This window comes from Geotrypetes seraphini, chromosome 2 (assembly GCF_902459505.1).
Source record: "Geotrypetes seraphini chromosome 2, aGeoSer1.1, whole genome shotgun sequence".
Lineage (NCBI taxonomy): Eukaryota > Metazoa > Chordata > Amphibia > Gymnophiona > Dermophiidae > Geotrypetes > Geotrypetes seraphini.
In genome coordinates, this window is record NC_047085.1 from 339638551 (window position 1) to 339659948 (window position 21398).

The following is a 21398-nucleotide window of genomic DNA, read 5'->3' on the forward strand; positions in this document are numbered from 1 at the left end:
TAGATGTGTGGAATAGGCTCCCAGTAGAGGTGGTGGAGACTAAGACGGTATCTGAATCCAAGAAAGAGTAGGACAGGCATTTGGGATCTCTTAGAGAGAAGGAAGAGGTAGTGGATGCTGCCGATGGACAGACTGGATGGGCCATTTGACCTTATCTGTCATCATGTTTGAACAGTATGGCTCTATAATCCAATTATTTTCTCCAGAGGATGTCCAGCGCTTTACCGTGGAGTGTGAGATTATGCAGCAGAAAGATACAACGGACAGGTTGGCTTGTTCTTCTGAGATCCCCACCACTAACTCGATGTTGGCAGCGTCCGTGCAGAATCCCCCGGCGCCACGCTCGGCCTCGCCGTTCAGTCAAGTGGGCAGAAGGCCGGGCGTTCTCCTCCTCGTGGGCTCGCAGCCCCGCCCTCTCCGCTTCCAGCCTTGGAGGCCAGAGAGGGAGGAGCCTAACCTAAGGAACGCGTCCTCTCCGCGCTTTCGCATCTCGTCGCTCCTCCTCCCCAGTCCGTTCCGGGCGATGATCGCCGCCGTTTCCCAAAGCGGACGCAAAAACACCGTGCACCTGCGGGAATCCCCCCCCCCACCCCCAGTTCTTTCTAGGGAGAGACGGAAGCCCAATCCATTAGGAAGCCTGCGAAAAGAGGGGTTTTGCGGGTAGCCTTAGGAGATCATCGCTGTGCTTTGAGGATGCTTTTAACAGGGAAGTGAGTGAGCGGTGCCGTTCCTGGTCCCTTGTATTATTATTATTTTTGTTCTGTTCTTGGGGGAGTGAATAAACGCAAGGCTGGCATGTTTCGATCTTCCGGGAGGAAGGGATGATCATCGCACCCTCGCCAGGCTCCGGGTTTCGGCTCTGAAGACGGGGAGCGCGATGAACACTTTACGGTGCGGGATTTTCGTTCTTCTGTCCCAGTTTTTAGAGGTGAGACAAGTTCTCTTTCAGATGTATGTCAAGGGGATATTTTCCCTTTCAAGTATTTCTGCGCAGGAAAAGTTAAGATATTTGCAAAGGATAATAGGGTGTAAAAAAAAAAAAATAATAATAATAAATCTCCGATTCCTGGATATTTGGTGCACTAGCCCTGATGTGAAGTGCTGCCTTGCTTTTTGATCTCAGATTTTGGTCTTTCGTATTTTTAATGAACGGTTGTTCAGTTTGCCTCCTACTGAAATAAGTTCTTAGCGTTGTATAAGGTTGTCATTTTGGGGGGGAGGAGATTTATTTCTGTTTTCCTGGTTTTCTTCCCACTGCAATCCCCCATGCAGCCGTTTGTTGGGTGTACGGAGATCTCCCGCCCCATTAAGCACAGAGGAAGGCAGCCAGATCTGGGGGAGGGTGGAGGTGGGGGGTGGCAAAGAGGGATGTGTTCAAATGTTCCTTTCTTGGAAATGCCTACTCTGTGGGTGTCAGTGGGTGCTGAGCACTCCCAATATTGAGCTAGCTTCTTCATTGTGAAAGAAGAGGTGATGTCTATTGCACATGGCACCCCCAAATCATTTTTGAAACATTGGCCCCTATGGTGCAAAGACTGTTGAGTTTGTCAGCCCTCATTCATTTGGGATGTGTAAGCTTTTTTTTATATTCACCTGAGGCACAGGGATAGTTATTTAAATGAATTTGTATTGGTAAATTAATATCCTCTTTCAGGTTGAATAACATTGGTTTTGATTTTTCCGGATTTAACTTAAGCTTAAGTTTTGTCATGTCATCCTGCTATATTAATTTATTGAATTTCTACAGTGGAACATGTATCTAAAGTATGAATAATTTGAATATCATTGCATAAAACATAAAATTTAAATCCTAAGGAAACTTGGTAATACAATTTGTACTATTGGAAGTTGGAGAGGGTGAGACACACCGCCAGATGCATCACTGTGCAGAAAATCATGGCCCGAGGAGGAGTTTCCGTTTCTAATTTTGTTTGACTGGTGGTATCCTTCTCTTCTCACCAACACTTGGAGCAGTTTAGAGGCTTAACAGCACAGTAATAGCATGCCAGAAAGTATACAGTAGTGTTTTATAAGACTAACGGCATACAATAACACATGTACAGTAAAATGCAGCAAGAATTATGGAAAATGAGGGGGTGGCGGCAGCAATATTTCACATTTCGTCGCTCCTCCTCCCCACTCCGTTCCGGGCGATGATCACCTCTGTTTCCCAAAGCGGATGCAAAAACACCGTGCACCTGCGGGGAACCCCCCCCCCCCCCCAGTTCTTTCTAGGGAGAGACGGAAGCCCAATTCATCAGGAAGCCAGGAGCCTGCACAAAGAGGGGTTTTGCGGGTAGCCTTAGGAGATCATCGCTGTGCTTTGAGGATGCTTTTAACGGGGAAGTGAGTGAGACAGCTAGGGAAATCCAAAGTACCATTTTTATTTATTTTATTTTAATGTATCTTTAATCTATCTTCATTGTAAACCGCTTTGAACCTCACGGTATAGCAGTATATAAGGAATAAAATCAAATCAATATTAGGTCATTTCCTTATCAATACTGGTGTGGCTACATTTCATATTTTGTGTTTAAAACAACAGCAATGGCAATTTAAAGAGAAGTTTATGTTTGATTCTGCCACCCCCCCTCCCCCACAGTGCTGTTAGGTGCCCGATTACGTTAGTCAGTTCTCAGCTTTGTGCAGCCAGAAAGAAAGCCCCAGTATGTTCTGGAGCTAACCCACTCACCTGGTTCTTTTCCTAAACTTGTGGGCAAACAGTTCTTTAAAATCAAAAGGGAACTTTAATTTGTCTTGCTGGCTGACCCCTGTAACTCACACCCCATTTTTAATGTTTATTTAGCCTTTCTATATTGCCTTTTCTGAAAAAGATGGGTCAAAGCGGTGTACAGTACTAATCCGATCATAAAAACAAAAAGAGAGATGAGAAAACCAAACTCCGTAATAATGACAGGACAGCGGGCAGTAGAATCGGAACCACGCATTCAGAATAGAAAAGAAAATAAGCGAGCAAACCAATCGATTCATACTAATCAAATGGCCCTGACAGGTCACTTATCCAGGCTGAAGAGCTAGCCGTGAGCGGAGCAGGGGTGGTGGGAAGTAACGGGATGACTCCTGAGAAATGGGTCAGCAGAGGAGTCTTACACTCTTACAGTGGCTTAGGAATGAGCTTCATTGCTGTCATGTGCACAAAACTAGGAGCAAAGAAGACGGTGGGAACGGACAATGAGCACTCTACAAGAGCCAGGAAAATAAAGAAAAGTATCATTTATTTCAGTCTGGGACGTACAATAACACAGAGCCGAAAAAATACTGTGTTTCGGCAAACAAAAGATCCACAGATAAAATCTATTTGCGTAAATATGCGAGGCTGAGGCTCTGGGATTCATTTTTCTGTGGTTTGTCGCCTTAGCCTCGCGCATTTATGCAAATAGATTTGGGGCTCCTTTTACTAAGCTGCGATAGCGTTTTTAGAGCACGCAGAATTTTAGCGTTAGCATCTAGCACACGTGGCAATTTAGTGCGCGCTAAGCACGCGCTAAAACCGCTGGCGCAGCTTTGTGAAAGGAGCCCTTTATCTGTGGATCTCAATATTTACAGTGGCCCCTGATGCAGATGCTTTTGTTCGCCGAAACGCAGTACTGTGTCGGGTCTGTGTTATTGTACGTCCCAGACTGAAATAAATGAGACTTTTCTTCATTTTCCTGGCGCTTGTGGAGTGCTCATTGTCCGTTCCCACTGTCTTCTTTCTGTTTGATTCCTGTGGGATCTCATCCTGTTGGACTTTTGGTGGCTGCATGCCCAAAACTAGTCCACTTGGAGACAGAGTCTGCTGTACAGTGCCTTGACACAGTGTTTCTCAAGCCAGGCCTAGAGTAGTACTCCCAAGCCAATTAGACTTTTAGGATACCCTTAATGAATATGCATGAAATAGATCTGCATATTGAGGATAATATCTAAAAGCAAAACAGGGAACATGGTGCCTATTTAGGCTGTTGTTTATAAAGACACACGAGTTCTTGTCTGTCTTTAAACTACTAAAGTCATGTAAGTAACAGAAATTGCACCTACCTTGTAGGTGTGGGAAGTTACTGCACCTATATTATTCAAATATGCCCATGAATTAGCATATTTATATAATTCATGGTGAGTGTACTCCTCTCATGCTCTGCTCAAACTACACCCCTGTACATGCCTACCACCAAAGTACACATCATGCCATGGCACACACTTGTACACTAGCAATACAAGAAGCTGTTTTACATGTATATGTGGTCACCTACATGGAAAACTGACTTTCTAAAATTACCAATAATGGAGGCAGCATATAGAAATTTCTCGCATGTATATGCACTTGTGAGTCGGATGACTGCGGCGACCTCGGGAGACCCTTGAAACAGCACGAATTGTGCGAAACATGTCGGGTCAGGCTCCCAGGTTCGGCTGTGTGTAGAAGTTAAGTATATACACCTATACACTTTTATATGGTTTATTTATTGAAAAAAACACAATAAAAACATAAAAATATTTCTATATGAATACACTTACGGCGATTTATACCGAATTACCAATGATGAAGCACCACAATAACTTCCTGCTTTAGAAATTTTACATAGCGGTGGAGTGGTGGGGCTGAGGTATTACGGTTAAGATCTTTGTATTCTAATTATATCAACCTTGCTATTTTTGTTTCATGTACTTGTTAAATTACAAGACATTGAATATATATTCTGGGATCCAATTCAATTGCAACAATTCTTAATATCTCGAGAACAGAAATGATTTTTTCTTTCTTTACTGAGAAATAGGTGGGTGTAAGATTCCCATAATAACATGGAATGATTAGGATTCTTATGAATCTGAATCAATTCCTAGTTTTCTTTATTTTTGTTAGTTGGATAATTTTATGCCTCTCCAATTATTTGTGGGCTTGAAAAGGAATGTTTGTGTTGTATATGATAGTAAACATTTATTGTTAGTCGCCTTTTTTCCTTGGTATCTATTGATATTGTAAACTTTTAAATTTATAAAGAAAGAAAGAAAAAAAAGGGATGGTTAACAAGCCTAAGAATATTATAATACCTCTGTATTGCTCCATAGTGCAACCTCACCTGGAATATTGCGTTCAATTCTGATCTTCTTATCTCAAGAAATATATAGTGGCACTAGAAAAGGTTCAAAGTAAGTGGGCAGGGTGCAGGATGGCAGGAGAGATAGTAGGAGAAAGCCTGTACCTGGGGAAGGGATACTGGAGGTAAGGAAGAGAGAAAGAAAAAGCTGGATATGGGGAGAGACATCAAACAGAGAAAAGATGCTACGCAGGACCCAAGAGGCAGGCAGAGCTCCGAAGTTTCAATGCGTGGTTCAAACGATGTTGCAGGGATGAGGGATTTAGATTTGTTAGGAACTGGGCAACCTTCTGGGAAAAGGGAAGCTTGTTCCAAAAGGATGGACTCCTTCTTAACCAGGATGGAACCAGGCTGCTAGCGCCAATGTTTAAAAAGGAGCTAGAGCAGCTTTTAAACTGATATGTAGGGGAAAGCCAGAAGTCACCTAGGAGTGGATGGATCATTGCGAGGTATCCTTGAAGGATACTATTGAAACAGGATATTTAGGGAGTCTCAGTAGAGAGGTTCCAATAATGATGAAAGAAAGCCAGGAGGGTTTAAGAGGAAGGAAGAGTAAAAGACTCAAATTTTCCCTGTCTTCTCAGCAGCATGTAGTTACAAAGAAAAAACTCAATTTGAAGTGTCTTTTAACAAATGCTAGAAGCCTAAAAAATAAAATAGGAGATTTAGAGTATATAGCACTGAATGATGAGGTAGATATAATAGGCATCTCAGAGACTTGGTGGAAGACAATCAATGGGACACTGTATTACCTGGGTACAAATTATATCGCAAGGATAGAATAGATCAAATTGGAGGGGGGGGGGGGTCGTGCTATATATTAAAGAGGGAATTGAATCAAATCAAATAAACATTCTGCATGACATAGAGCAGTGGTTCCCAACCCTGTCCTGGAGGACCACCAGGCCACTCGGGTTTTCAGGCTAGCCCTAATGAATATGCATGGAGCAGATTTGCCTGCCTGCTACGTCCATTAAATGCAAATCTCTCTCATGCATATTCATTAGGGCTAGCCTGAAAATCCGAGTGGCCTGGTGGTCCTCCAGGACAGGGTTGGGAACCACTGACATAGATAGCAGTGTGGAATCCATATGGATAGATATTCCATGAGTGAAGGGAAGGAATATAAAGGTAGGGTTATACTACCATCCCCCGGGACAAAACGAGCAGACAGATGAAGAAATGTTTTCAGAGATTAGGAAAGCTGGCGAATTGGACAACAGTATAATAATGAGTGATTTCAATTTGTGGAGCTTTTTTAAGACCCTTGAAGCTGAAACTGAGGTCTTTTTTTTTTCGCCACAATTTTTGTTTTCCTGCTGGTTCTTTTTGGACTTACTGTTTTTGCTACTTACATAGAGCAGTTTCAGTGTCTAGCATAATTTTCTTTTTTGAGTTATGATTTCAATTACCTCAACACTGACTTGTTAAATGTTACAACAGGGAGTGCTAGGGAGGTAAAATTCCTAGACATCATAAATGACTGCTTCTAGGATGCAACTGGTCTAGGAACCAACAAGAGAGGGAGCTATTTTAAATTTGGAGTTCCATTCCCTTTATCATCTTGGTTGTTTCATTTTCAATTTTGTGATTACAATATGTTAGATTTGAAATGTGAGCGTGAGGTAGGACCTAACAGAGAGAGAAAATGTCTTTTTTGTTTATTTTGTTTACACCACAGCACCAGCATGGGGTTGGAGAGGTTATATCATATGTAATGTTATATTGTAACACAAATGTTAAATTTTAACCCATTCTGAGCTCTTTGGGGAAGACAGGTTATAAAAATAAATAAATAAAATTACTAAAAATATTTTTTTTTAATGGAGGAGGTGTTAAAATGATTGGCCCTGGGTGTCACATACCCTAGATATACCACTGGAGGAAGAGATTAAGTTTAAGGATAGAGCAGAGCTAGGAGGAGTTTCAAGACTGGTGGGGAGGAGCCTAACTTTAAGATGTCATTTTTAGTACTCATCAATTTCTGCCCAAAAATTTAGGGGCCCTTTTAAAAATATTCAGCACATGCTAACAGATATTTTATTGAATTTTTATAACAAATAAAATACAGCTAAGGATAGGGTTACCAGGAGTAAAGTCCGGGTTCCCAGATTGACTTTCCAAAACGCGGCAGTGTGTCCGGCTTTTGGAAAGCCCCGTACTCCGGCTGTGTGTGGAGGGCCTTCAACAAGCATGCATGGATGACGCCATATGAATCTGCATGCTGGAGGCCCTCCAGACAAGGCCTGAAGGATGGCAAAAGAGAGATGAGGCTTTCTGGGGGCGGGGCTTGAGGCAGAACAGGGTGGGGCCAAGTGTATGGGTTTTCCCGTTCTTAAATATGGTAACTCTAGCTAAGGAGAATTATATAAAACATAAAATTAATATAAAACCATTATATCATTGTCATTTTCAGAAGGGAAAAAATACTACAATCATAATAGAATGAGTTCTGCTGAGTTCAAGTGGGAAATCATTGAACTGATCAGATGTAGAGTCCTTCTCTTGATTGCTGTATGGGAGAAATGCTTCACTTTGTGATTTGCAACAGCAAATTTCATTGTGGTTTAAGGAAGACAAGTGTGTGCATTGCAAGGCTTTCTAACTGATAGTAATTAAGATATTATGTAAACTGCAGTAGGGTTTTAACTTTGATTTATAGTTGTTGGGGAAAGGCACAAAACAGATTACATAAATGATAGGACATGCACTCTGCAGAAGACTAATACACATAGAATTGGGTATAAGTGCATTGAGTTCAGGAATGAAGCAAGAACTCTGAGCAGAATGGTTGTATATAAAGGGTGTACAAGATGTACTTTGGATACAAGAATGACATGAGAAACACAGCACTAAAGGGAAAAAGAATGACTGAGAATAATGCAGAGATGCCAAGCGGAGCGGTGAAAAGCTTTGATCCCATGCCGGTGGTGAACAAATATAGATTGTACCTGTTCCTACAGATTTATTGTGGCTACCCGTGGTAACGGGTCACCGTGTCATTCTCTTCATCCGGGTTTTACTTCCATTGATTTCAATGGAAATAAAAGCCAGAGGTCTCAATCTATGTTCTCCTTACTTCCATTGCTTTCAATGGAAGTAAAACCCGGATGTCTCAATCTGTCCTACTTTTTCTGGACAATTCAAAAAATAATCACCTTATTTCCACATAAATAAACAACCAAATACTTTTATGGTAACACAGTGATTCTAGATTTCTAAGAGAACTCTCAGACCCATAATCAAACTCTAGTGAAAAGTCATGGAGTCAATTATAATAGAGACCATCACAACAAGTTCACTGTCTCTGCCACCTGCTAATAACATACAAGAAAAAGATAGGTAACTTATCTGAATGCAGGATGGCACTGTTGTTGTTCTTTCACTGCTCCGGGTACATATTTAAAGTGCTAACACATTGCAACTGCCATAAGCTGTTAAACCCCCCAACCCGGGTTTCACGATTGGCTTCATCAGGGGGGGCACTGCAAAGGAAAAACAATAACATTCTAACCACCTTCTACTGTGACAAGACTAATAAATGCATTCACACTAAATGTTTCAAAACCTTTCAAATACTATTAAATAGGTTTACCAGGGACCGGACACTCCTTCACTCGGCTGACAGGCAACTCTAGCGATGTCAAAACCCGGAACAGGCCCAGAATTTGAAGCTCCAGCCAACCAGGGTCAACCATGATGTCAGACGCTGGGGGTGGAGCTTTGATGATGTCACAGAATTTCAACAAACTTTAAATCTGAAACCAATCTATTCATTATTTAAGCCCACTGGAGCTAGAGTTTGCCAATTGTAGATGAATCGATGTTCCTGCTGTAACAGGTATTGAGACCCTATGCTTGGTGCCTGCTCAAAAGAGCAAAGCAGTAGGCACAGCTCTTCTCTCCATCTCTCCTGTCACTGGCTCCTTCTCCTGCCAGTTCATCTGATTGGGACTCCACATCCACGATCAGCTGAACCGGCAAGGGACGTCGCGAAGAGCTGTACCAGGAGGACTCGGCAGAGCTGCCGATCAGCTGATCCGGCGGTGGTGTCAGCTCAGCTGATCATGGCTCTGCACTCCCCGTGCCAGCTCAGCTGATGGATGGCTCCGGTGAGTCCGGTGGTGGTTCAGCTGTTTGTAACTTCCCTTGCCAGCTCAGCTGATCATGGCTCTAGAGCCCTAATTAGATGAGCCAGCAGGGGGAGAGCAGCGCTGCTTGCTTAGCTGCAGTGTGTTTCGGGGTGATTTTTAGCTGCTGTTGTGCGTGTGTTGTATGGGTGTGCGTCCCGTGCCTGTGTTAGGTGCAGTACATTCACTCATACAACACACGTAGAACAGCTACCGGTAGCTCCAGACCTGCCATAAAAAATTCCCTTATCCCAGGACAAGCAGGCAGGTATTCTCACTAGTGGGTGATGTCATCCGACAGAGCCCCGATACGGACATCTTGCAAGCATGTCTTGCTTGAAGAAACTCAGAAGTTTTGAGATGCCCGCACCGCGCATGCGCCAGTGCCTTCCCGCCCGATGCTCCGGGCGTGTCTCCTCAGTTCTTTTTCTTCCGCGGAGCTGAGAAGTCTATCTTCAATTTGCGCCCATTGAATCTCTTTTTTTGCCTTCTTTTTTGCCGCGGGTTGAGTTCTTTTGGCTCTCCTGTGCATTTATTTCTTTCTTTGATTTCTTTTTCAAAAAAAAAAAATTTTCCTTCCGATACCGGGTCGGCCGCGTGGCTGGGGCCCCGCGCCTTCGACCTTGCGGCGGAGCTTTTCCGGCCTATGTCCCGGCCGATCACCGGTTTTAAAAAGTGTAGCAAGTGCCAGCGCGCGATTTCGCTCACGGACCCTCATCGACGCTGCTTACAGTGTCTGGGACCGGATCACTTCCCGAAATCATGCCGGCCTTGCTCCACTCTGACGGCGAGAGCGTTTAAGCGTCGCTGTCTGCTGTGGGAGTCCATGTTCAAGATGGAAGCTTCATCGGATCCTGTAGTTTCGACATCGACATCGACAGGTGCTTCGACTCCTTCTGCGAAGCCCTCTGCCTCCCCGGCTGCTTCGGGCCTCCTGAAACCGGCGTCGTTCACACCGGTTTCGGCCCCGGCTTCGGCACCGGTGCCTTCATCCGTCTCCTCGGAGCAGGTATCGACCCCGACAGTTCCTCCGGTGGTGCTCAAGGTGCCGAAGACTGGCAAGCAGAAGCACGTAGCACCCAAGGAGCGCGGAGACCGTGCGGAAGGGCCCCCTTTTGGTGCGGATCCCTCCATATCGGCTTCGTTGCGGTCCATCCTGGAGGCTCAGTTCGTGGAGCTCATGCAGACCATGGGACCTCGGCTGATTGCCACCATCCAGGGTGACCTTCCAGCTTCGGCTTCGAGGGGCGGACCGCCCCCTCCTCCTCCTCCTCGCCGCACTACCTCGTTACTCGGTGAGGAGGAGCGGCGAGCAGTGTCCGGGTCCTGGAGGAGGTCCTCCGTTAGCGCTATACCTCCTTTGGAACCGATTTCCTCGAGGAGGGCCTCCCTTAGTGATATGCCTCCCTTGGAGCCCATCCCCTCGAGGAAAGCCTCGTTTAGTGACCTGCCTCCCTTGGAACCGATTACTCCGCCCCATGACTCAGTGTGGCGTCCACCTTCGGGGCCACCCAGTCCTGGGCATAGCAGGAAGCAGGACGAGTTCTTCCGAACCCCCTATCAAACCTGGGCGGTGTCAGGGGAGCCTCCGACTCTGCCGCCTCTGCGATCGACGGCATCGAGTCCAATCTGCTCCTTGGAGGCGTCTGAGCCAGTTTCTCACAGATGGGCTCGATCCCCTTCCAGGCACCGGGAGGGGCATCGATCCAGACATTCTTCAAAGCATTCCTCTTGGCACTCGACCGTCTCGCCTCAGAAGAAATTGCCTCAGTTGGGGTATGCTGCTTCGACTGGGTCTCCTCCTCCGGGCCCGGAGTTCGAGGATCCCGAGGTTTTCTACTCGTCCTGTTGCTCGCAGGCCTCTCTGGAGCCTGAAGCCTCTTCTTCTTCTAGTCCATCTCGCAGACCGGCGACGGCAGACCAACTGTCCTTTTCATCGTTCCTCAGGCAGATGGCGGATGACATGGACATTACTCTCGATGCAGGGTCTCGATATTCCAAAGAGTACCTCGATACCATGCACTTGCCTCGTCCTCCGGCAGAGTCCTTGCGGCTTCCCCTGCACAAGCTCCTCGACCAGACCTTCATGCGATGCTTCGAGTCTCCTTACTCTATCCCTGCGGTCCCTGGCAAATTGGATACGCGGTACCGCACGGTGCATCATAAAGGCTTCGAGGGTCCTCAGCTTTCTCACCAGTCCCTCCTGGTCGAATCCTCGCTCAAGCGGTCTCATCCTGGCCAGGTCTATGCTTCAGTGCCTCCGGGCCGCGAGGGCAAAACCATGGATAAGTTTGGTCGACGCTTCTATCAGAATTCGATGATGGCGTCTCGAGTCCTGAATTACAATTTCCACTTTGCAGCCTACTTGGAATTTTTTCTACCTGTGCTTTGGAAGTTCACACCATACATCGAATCCCAGGCTAGGTTTGAGTTTGAGGAAGTGGTTGCTTCGCTGTCCCAACTTCGGCTTCAGTTAATGCAATCTGCCTATGATGCGTTCGAGCTCTCCGCCCGAGCGGCGGCCTGCTCGGTGGCGATGCGCCGGTTGGCCTGGTTGCGGACCATTGATATGGACCCGAATCTTCAGGACCGCCTGGCAAACGTCCCGTGTGCTGGGGCGGATCTTTTTGACGAATCCATCGAGACTGTCACGAAGAAGTTGTCTGACCACGAAAAGTCCTTCCAATCTATCCTTCGGCCGAAGCCTAAGCCTCAGCAGTCTCGACCTTCTCGTCCGCCGTTGATTTATCAGAGGCGTTATCAGCCGAGGCAAACTCCTCCTGCGAGGCAATCGGCGAAGCGTCAGCTCCCCAAAAGCCTAAGTCTCAATCGCCTGCTGTCCCTAAGACCACTCAGCCTTTTTGACTGTCTCGTCGAGGGCATAACCAACCTCGTTCTGCCTCCCCCTGTTTTTCCCATCGGAGGGCGCCTCCATCATTTTTATCATCGCTGGGAGGCCATAACAACCGACCTCTGGGTCCTTACTATCATCAAGGAAGGATACTCTCTTCATTTCCATCGGGTCCCTCCGGACCACCCTCCAAGAGAGTATCCTTCCAACTTGACTCAGACCGCCCTTCTTCTCCAGGAAGCTCAGGCTTTGCTCCGGCTTCGTGCCATGGAGCCGGTCCCGACGGACCAACTGAACCAGGGGTTTTACTCCCGGTACTTCCTTGTTCCGAAGAAGACGGGCGACCTGCGACCCATTTTGGACCTCAGGGCCCTCAACAAATTCCTAGTCAAGGAGAGGTTTCGCATGCTGACACTTGCTTCTCTCTACCCTCTCCTCGAGCAGAACGACTGGTTATGCTCTCTGGATCTCAAGGAGGCCTACACTCACATTCCCATTCATCCGGCCTCCCGCAAGTTCCTCAGATTTCGGGTGGGACATCTACATCTGCAGTATCGAGTGCTTCCATTCGGCCTGTCCTCGTCTCCCAGAGTCTTCACGAAGTGTCTGGTGGTGGTGGCCGCTGCACTCCGGAACAGGGGTCTTCAGGTGTTTCCATACCTCGACGACTGGCTCATCAAGGCCCCATCAGCTCCAAAGGTCATTTCGGCGACCTTGACCACGATCTGCTTCCTGCAGAGCCTAGGCTTCGAGATCAATTTTCCCAAATCTCATCTGCAGCCTACCCAGTCCCTTCCCTTCATCGGGGCGGTACTGGACACCATCCAGCTTCGAGCATTCCTTCCTCCTCAGCGCATGGATGCTCTTCTTCGTCTCTGCCAGTCTGTATCTTCTTGCCAGTCCATCTCAGCGAGACACATGATGGTCCTCCTGGGCCACATGGCCTCTACAGTTCATGTGACGCCCTTTGCCAGGCTCCATCTCAGAATTCCTCAGTGGACCCTAGCTTCTCAATGGACTCAAGTGTCAGACCCGTTGACTCGACACATCATAGTCACTCCTGCTCTTCGGCAGTCTCTACTCTGGTGGATGACCTCTTCAAATCTATCCAGAGGTTTGCTGTTTCACACTCCTCATCAGAAGGTTCTCACTACCGATTCCTCGACCTATGCCTGGGGGGCTCATCTGGATGGGCTTCGCACTCAGGGATTCTGGACCTGTGCGGACCGACTCCATCAAATCAATCTTCTGGAGCTCAGAGCCATCTTCAATGCGCTTCAAGCTTTTCAACATCTGCTTCACGACATGGTGGTCCTCATTCGCACCGACAATCAAGTCGCCATGTATTATGTCAACAAGCAAGGGGGCACGGGCTCGGCCTCCCTCTGCCAGGAAGCTCTCAGAGTCTGGGATTGGGCGGTTCGCCACAACACCTTCCTCAAAGCTGTCTACATTCAGGGGAAGAACAATGTCTTGGCGGACAAACTGAGTCGTCTTCTCCAGCCTCACGAATGGACACTCCACTCCAAGCCCCTTCATCAGATCTTTGCTCAGTGGGGAACGCCTCAGATAGACCTCTTTGCGGCTCCCCACAATTTCAAGCTGCCTCAGTTTTGCTCCAGGATCTACGCTCCTCATCGCCTCGAGGCAGATGCTTTTCTGCTGGATTGGGGAAATTGCTTTCTGTATGCGTTTCCGCCATTCCCTCTCATTCAAAAGACTCTGGTCAAGCTGAAATCCGACCATGCCACCATGATTCTGATAGCTCCTCGGTGGCCCAGGCAACCTTGGTTCTCCCTTCTACTTCAACTCAGAAGCAGGGAACCGTACCTACTTCCAGTGTTTCCTTCACTGCTTACTCAGCATCAGGGGTCTCTGCTTCATCCCAACCTGCAGTCTCTCCACCTGACAGCTTGGTTCCTCTCAACGTAACCCCGCACCAGTTTTCCCAGGCGGTGAGGGATGTCTTGGAGGCTTCCTGGAAGCCTGCTACTCGTCAATGCTACTCCCAAAAATGGACTAGATTTTCTTCATGGTGTATTTCCAATTCTAAGGAGCCTCAGCGAGCCTCCCTATCCTCTGTTTTGGACTATCTTTTACATCTGTCTCAGTCTGGTCTCAAGTCGACATCTATATGAGTCCACCTGAGTGCTATTGCGGCTTTCCATCAGCCTCTACAAGGGAAACCTCTCTCTTCTCATCCTGTGGTTTCCAGATTTATGAAAGGACTTTTTCATGTCAATCCTCCTATCAAACCGCCTCCAGTGGTTTGGGATCTAAATGTTGTCCTTTCTCAGCTTATGAAACCTCCTTTTGAGCCTCTGAGCAAGGCTCCACTAAAGTTTCTCACTTGGAAAGTGGTTTTTCTGGTGGCCCTCACATCTGCTCGCAGGGTCAGTGAGCTTCAGGCCTTGGTGGCGGACCCACCTTTCACAGTATTCCATCATGACAAGGTGGTCCTCCGTACTCACCCGAAATTCCAGCCTAAAGTGGTCTCTGAATTTCACCTCAACCAATCCATTGTGCTTCCAGTGTTCTTTCCAAAGCCTCATTCTCATCCTGGAGAATCAGCTCTTCACACTCTGGACTGTAAACGTGCTTTGGCTTTCTACTTGGATCGCACCAAACCACACAGAACTGCTCCTCAACTTTTCGTCTCCTTTGATCCAAACAAGTTGGGACGACCTGTATCGAAGCGCACCATCTCCAACTGGATGGCGGCTTGTATCTCTTTCTGCTATGCCCAGGCTGGATTACCCCTTCCCTGTAAGGTCACAGCCCATAAGGTCAGAGCGATGGCAGCCTCTGTAGCCTTCCTCAGATCGACACCGATTGAGGAGATTTGTAGGGCTGCCACTTGGTCCTCGGTTCATACGTTCACCTCTCATTATTGTCTGGATACTTTCTCCAGACGGGATGGGCAGTTTGGCCAAACTGTGTTACAAAATTTGTTCTCCTAAGTTGCCAACTCTCCCTCCATCCCATTGAGGTTAGCTTGGAGGTCACCCACTAGTGAGAATACCTGCCTGCTTGTCCTGGGATAAAGCAATGTTACTTACCGTAACAGTTGTTATCCAGGGACAGCAGGCAGCTATTCTCACGTCCCACCCACCTCCCCTGGGTTGGCTTCTCTGCTAGATACCTGAACTGAGGAGACACGCCCGGAGCATCGGGCGGGAAGGCACTGGCGCATGCGCGGTGCGGGCATCTCGAAACTTCTGAGTTTCTTCAAGCAAGACATGCTTGCAAGATGTCCGTATCGGGGCTCTGTCAGATGACATCACCCACTAGTGAGAATAGCTGCCTGCTGTCCCAGGATAACAATTGTTACGGTAAGTAACACTGCTTTCTCCCCTTTTGAGCATTTAAATACTAATGAGTTCCTTGTAATGCATTTGCATAGGATTCTCAGTGACTGCTACCTAGGGTTAACAGTCCTCCTTTTGAGAACATGTCTGTGGGTCCGGATGGCTTTTCAAAATCTGGTACTTTGTCCGGGTTTTGAAAAGCTTTCCTTTGTGTAGGAGGGCATCCGTGCATGCACGGATACGATGTGATGACATCACATCCACGCATGCACGGATGTCCTGCCCGATGAGAGAAGGCCGTGGGAGGCAGGGCTTCGGGCGGACTTGGGGGCGTGGCAGGGTGGAACCGTGGCATGACAGGGCGAGGCTGGGGGCGGGTCTAGGGGGTCTGGAATTTCCAGAAGGAAAATCTGGTAGCCCTACTGCTACCGTTATCAGTAGAAAGCTTGGAGAACCTTTTTGAGCATAGGAAGTTGAGCTTCCTTGCAAGTAAAACTTTTGCTCTTCTCCTCTTTTTGTTCTCTCTTCACACCGAAAAATTGTAACTTTTCCCCCTTTTCCTCCCAACTCAAGTATGTCTTGTTGTCAAGTAATTGTTATTTTGTTTGTTAATTTTGTATTTCTACTCTTTTTATAATTATGTACATCGCTTAGCAAACCGATTAAGCGATACATCAAATATTAATAAACTTGAACTTGAACTTGGTTTTAACCGCTCTTACTTGCACAGAAAACTTTTTGAGTATCTGGGCCCGAGACTTGTGCATGTTCCTCTTGCTGATTCCAGTGGTGGAGAAGATAGAAAAGCCAGCTGGGACTGGGAGGACTCCTTCCCTTGTGGGAGTTTAAGTGAGCAGCAGTTGGTAAGGGTTCCTCTGGAGACAACTGATTGAAGCATTAGAAGACAAAGCAGAGTGTTTTGAAATGATCTTGCTCTCTACTGGGAATCGGTGCAGTTACTGAAATAAACCTTATTGGAATCGGGACTGGCTGGAGCTGAGCTTTCCAATCTCCTTTGCTTTCTGAGCAGCCAGACCAGGCCTGGCTCAGATTTGGCATAGGCAAAGTGGGTGATTGCCTTCAGCACCACATTTTGATCAATCCTAGAGCATTGCTGCTGTTGCCATGTCCTAATCTGGGCCTGGTTCCACTGTACCTTATATCAGATCACCCAGCAGCCATAGCCATCAAGGTTTGCTCTATAATTCTCCAGTGCGGGGCTTTTCAGCACTCAGATTTATATTGCAGAGGAAGCCTGTGCTGTTCGTAAGAAGGGGGTGAAGCATTACAGGGCATCTTGGTGTGTGAGTGCTAGGAAGTCTCACACTGAAAGAGTTACTTACAGAAGAAGCGTTGATGATTGCTGTGAGAAATCTAGAAAACATTTGGAAGATGATAGGGCATTTTGTGTGTTGCAGAACCACAAATGTGAAATTAGTTACCTATTGAACTAAGACAGAAAAAGTCTTGCAGAGTTTAAGAGACATGAAAACTTTCTTTTTTTGTCCAGACTTATATGGAGATGTAGCTATTTATATGTTATAAATGGTCTGTAGAGACAGATATTACGATGAGGAACAGGACCTCTATTATCTAGATGAAGAGTCAAGTCTAGTCTGTTCCTTTGTAAGTATTGTAGGAGAGGATTATACTATATTAGTTTAGTTTGTATTGTTTAAATTGTATTTATTATGTGTGTGTGATTTTAGTATGAGTATGACAATATGTACTTTGCTTAGAACTGTTCAGAGATCATGTGGAATGGAAATTGTTTTCATAAAATAAGGTACACTAGTGGAGGTATGAGTAGGGCAGTGTGAAAGAAGGGAGGATCCAGGCAAGGTGTGGGGGTAGGGTGGGGAGGGATCCATGTCTGATGTTGGGAGGGGATCATTCCTCCCCTTTGCCTATGAGCACCTATAACTGAAATCTACCCCTAAGTCAGGCTCATAAATGGCCTCATCATCATCCTCCATTTCAGGGAAGAGGTGGGGACCATGCCCTCCAGCTTACCAAGGGCAGGGTGGTCTGCCCCGAGTTCAGTGAGTGGGGGAGGTGCGTGGAGCGGTAAACATGTTTCTGTTCTGGGGCAGGGGGACCAGGGCTCTGTGATTGCTCCATGCACCCCCCCCCTCCACTGTCTGGAGGACATGGATGCTCCATTCTGGGTGGGCACCAAGCCAGTTATACCACTGACCATGCACCCAATGCAGTTCTCTTCTGCTGCCAGTGGCCATTTTGCTGTTCTGTCTTTCAGTTCGTGTGCTCTGTGTGCTTTTGCACCTGCCTGAAGATGACTCTGGGTGTAACTGGAAGGTGGCACCTTTCTGCACAAATTTTGTGTGTGTCCACAGGTGAGATCAGAGCAAACAGAAATAACCCCTCTCATCTTCAGTGTACCCTGCCTGGTTAATAAGAGATGTAAGCATACTTTATTATCTTTCAGATGTTGGTGACCCTTATGAGCTCAGCAGGAATTTATTTTATTATGGTGGAAGTATTAAGAGCACTGGCAGTAAATCTGAGAGCTTGAGATCATGCTCAACAAATGCCTCCTTCAGTATGAAATTTATTTCTGCCTTAGTGTGTACAAAACAAACATTTATGGACACTATCCTCAAGAGAACTTGTTTCATAAGAGGCCTTGGGTACCTCTTCTTTGTTTTGACTTGGGGAGAGAAATTTAATAAGAGAATTACCAGCCACTGGGAGAGATTGTTTTATGTGTAAATCAGGGCCTTAGATAGCCGTGATATTAAAACCTCTTTTTGGGATCTTAGGACCTGTGGAAATATTAGGCGAGCCAAGGGAGTTACTTAGAGCACTACAGTTTTGGGCCTTGCAATGGCAGAATCCACTTCTTTCATTGGCTCTGCCTTTTTTTTTTTTTTTGTAATCATTTTTATTAGAAAGGGTACAACTGGGTAACAGGAACAACAAAAATACCAAAAGCGCAAATACAAAGAAGCAGTATATACACAAGAAAATAAACTCTCCACAAATAGGTACATGAATGGCACAGGTACAGCAAAGCAAAGCAACAAAGAGAGACCCAAAGGGAAGCCAACCCCACCCAGCAAGTGGAAATGAGGAATAACTGATACATACAGGTAGTAGAACGTCACCCGAACCACCAGTAATATTTAGAGGCCTAAGGCCCCAAAAGCCCCCAGATGGAGAGGCTAGACAAAAAGGTCATCCCAAAATCAAAACAACTTGTGCGACCAAAATCTGTACAAGAACATAAAGTCACCAACAACTTCAAAAAAATCCAAAAGCAGAAAAAGACAGTGAAACTTAGCTGCCCAAATGGTTTGAGTAGTTCACAAAGCACTTCACTTGGTACTCTACCCTCCAGACACCGCATGAGGAGAATGGTAAAAAAGAAACAGAGGTGCAGCTGCAAAGGTAATATCAGGTGTGGATGTTATTTAAAAATGCAGAGCAAGAGCAAGAAAGCAAACAAACAGATAACTAACAGAAATAAACAAGTGGGGATGGACCTGTACACATCAACCAGAGATAAAATAAATGAATAAATATTTAATAGAAAACCAATAAAACAGTCTTTATCATAAATTGAATTCAATCTGTGATGTAGACCCAGCACGGTCCATATTTCGACATTGAAGCCTGCCTCAGGGATACAAAACACATCTAGTGGATGTGGTCTTATAACATTGATGCTTGCTTATTGCAGTAGTTCAGGCACAATACTAAAAAGTAAATCCCACCAGAGAAACACCGACCCCTAAACTGGAACTGTGCCCTGTGTGACATGCCCCCACCTCACCCACTCCCCCGTGACAACCACAGAGGAGACAATGAACAGGAAATAATCTTTTCACCCTTGCTGCCCTTGTGCCCTGGGGAGCCACATCATTCACACAGCCCTCAGAATGGACCTGAGATCTGCTTCATTCTGCTGCAAAGTACAAAGGCAGTGAAGCCATCAACAGGAAGGAAGGGATGGCAGGCAGAGCAGGGGAAGGGGGGCAGGGGTGTAGCAATGGGCGAGCCTGGCCAGTGGCATAGCGAGGGTGAGAGGTGCCTGGGGTGGTGGCGTCCCTCCCCTGCCCTCTACTCCACCACCTGCTCCTTCCCCCTCCCACACGCATATGTCCTTTCCCTACCCTCCAGACCTGCACCTCTTTTAACTTCCTCAGTGAGCAGCAACTCCAACCTGCTGCCTGCATCGGCTCTCCCTGTGATGTCATTTCCTAGGCGCGGGATCTGGAAATGACGTGATTGGGAGAGCCAATGCTGGCACGAGCAGCAGGTTGGAGTTGCTGCTCGTTCCAGGGAAAAGATAGAGGTATGCTGGGGGTGAGTGGGGGCGGGGAAGTGAAGGTATGCACAAGGTGAGGGGAGGAGTGGGAAGGAGCAGGGGGAGGAGTGGGAAGGAGCAGGGGGCGGAGAGGAGGATGGGTGCTGGCGACCTCACTAAGACAGCACCTGAGGTGGACTGCACCTCTTACTATGCCACTGGGCCTGGCAACCTAACCCATCTGCACGCCTAGCAGGAGAGAACTTCAGGGAAGCAGGCTGGTTCCTGCAGTCCAGCTACTTCCTTTTCGTCATTCTGGCCAGCCGTCTTCAGTGGGTCAGAGTCAGTGGCAGCCATTACTACTGCTGGTAACCCAGAAGCCTGTTCTCTGCCGCTGTTACAATTTCCTATTTCTGCCTGAGCAAGATGTTTATTTGCAATGCTCTAGGCTCATAAAATTGCATAAAATCATGTTTCTGCTTTGAGTGGGGAGACGTGGGGAAGAAAATTTAAGACTGGGAGATAGGGGGCACAAACTTGGGACAAAGGTTGGAAGGAAGGGAGGGGGCATGAACTTGGGACACAGAAGGGAAAGAGGGAGCACATTGGAACACAGGAGAGAGGGGGCATGAATTTGGGCCATAGGATGGAGGGAGGTAGGGAGGGAAGGATGCTGAGGTGGGGGTGGGGGAGGGAATAGAAAGGGAGAATTATTGAAAATGGGTGTGAGTGAGAGGGAAAGAGATGGTGTACATGAGGAGAGGAAGAAAGATGAGAATTGTTGGACATTGGGAGGAAGAGAATTGTTGGAAATGGTGGTGGGAGAGGAGTGAGGAAGAGAGAGATGAGAAGGAGAAATGTTGGATGTGGTGGTGGAAATGGATGCAAGAGGGAGGACTATTAGACATGGAGGTGGAGGGAATGGAGAAAGAGATGTGACATAGTGCTGGAGAGCAGTGCTAGAAGGAGAAATGTTGGCCATGGGGCTGGTGGGCAGGGGCAAAAGATGCTGCACACAATCCAAGGGATAGGAGAGGGAGAAATGTTGGATGTGGCAGTAAAAGGAGTTGGAGAGATGCACCCTGGATCTTTATCTCTCTCTCTCTCTCTCTCTTCCCCCACTCCCTTTGCAGCAAGGGAGGGAATGAGAGAAAGAGATGGTGGACAGTGAGAGAGAGGGAGACATTGCACATGGGGGTGGAGGAGAAGGGAAGAAATGCTGTGCAGGGGTGGGGAGAGGAAAAAGAGTGTGCTTTGTGTAATTTAATTTTGTGGTTACCGTTATGTGTTGTTAATAAGATTATATTATATGTATATGAAAAATGAATGGAAGAAATGGCATTTACAATTAGTAATATTATTATGGGGCGGGCTGTGAGACAGAGTTTGGGCAGGGTCTGGGTTGGAGCTTGGGTGTTCTAGGGTGGGGTCTAGGGCAGAGATTTTAGCCCCCCCCCAACAAAAAAATGTTCCGTCACCTATGGATTTAGGGCTCTTGATGGCTGAGGGGAGATATGATTGAAGCCTACAAAATCCTCAGTGTAGAGCGGGTACAAGTTGATCAATGTTTTACTCAATCAAAAATTACAAAGACTAGGGGACACTCGAAGTTACAGGGAAATACTTTTAAAACCAAAGGAAGGAAATATTTTTTCATTCAGAGAATAGTTAAGCTCTGGAATGTGTTGCCAGAGAATGTGTTAGGAGTGGTTAATATAGCTGGTTTTAAAAAAAAGGTTTGGACAA

The 21398-nt window shown here is 46.8% G+C and overlaps 1 protein-coding gene across 2 annotated transcripts in view; it reads left to right on the forward strand.

The window, feature by feature from the left end:
• Positions 1-496: 496 nt before the first annotated feature.
• Positions 497-21398, forward strand: part of VOPP1 (VOPP1 WW domain binding protein) — a 195427-nt gene continuing 174525 nt past the window's right edge. For both annotated transcript variants that reach the window (XM_033930299.1, XM_033930300.1), the window contains exon 1: positions 497-928. In XM_033930299.1, the coding sequence (XP_033786190.1) occupies positions 878-928 (51 nt within the window). In that variant the 5' untranslated portion in view covers positions 497-877. The remainder of the gene's footprint in view (positions 929-21398) is intronic.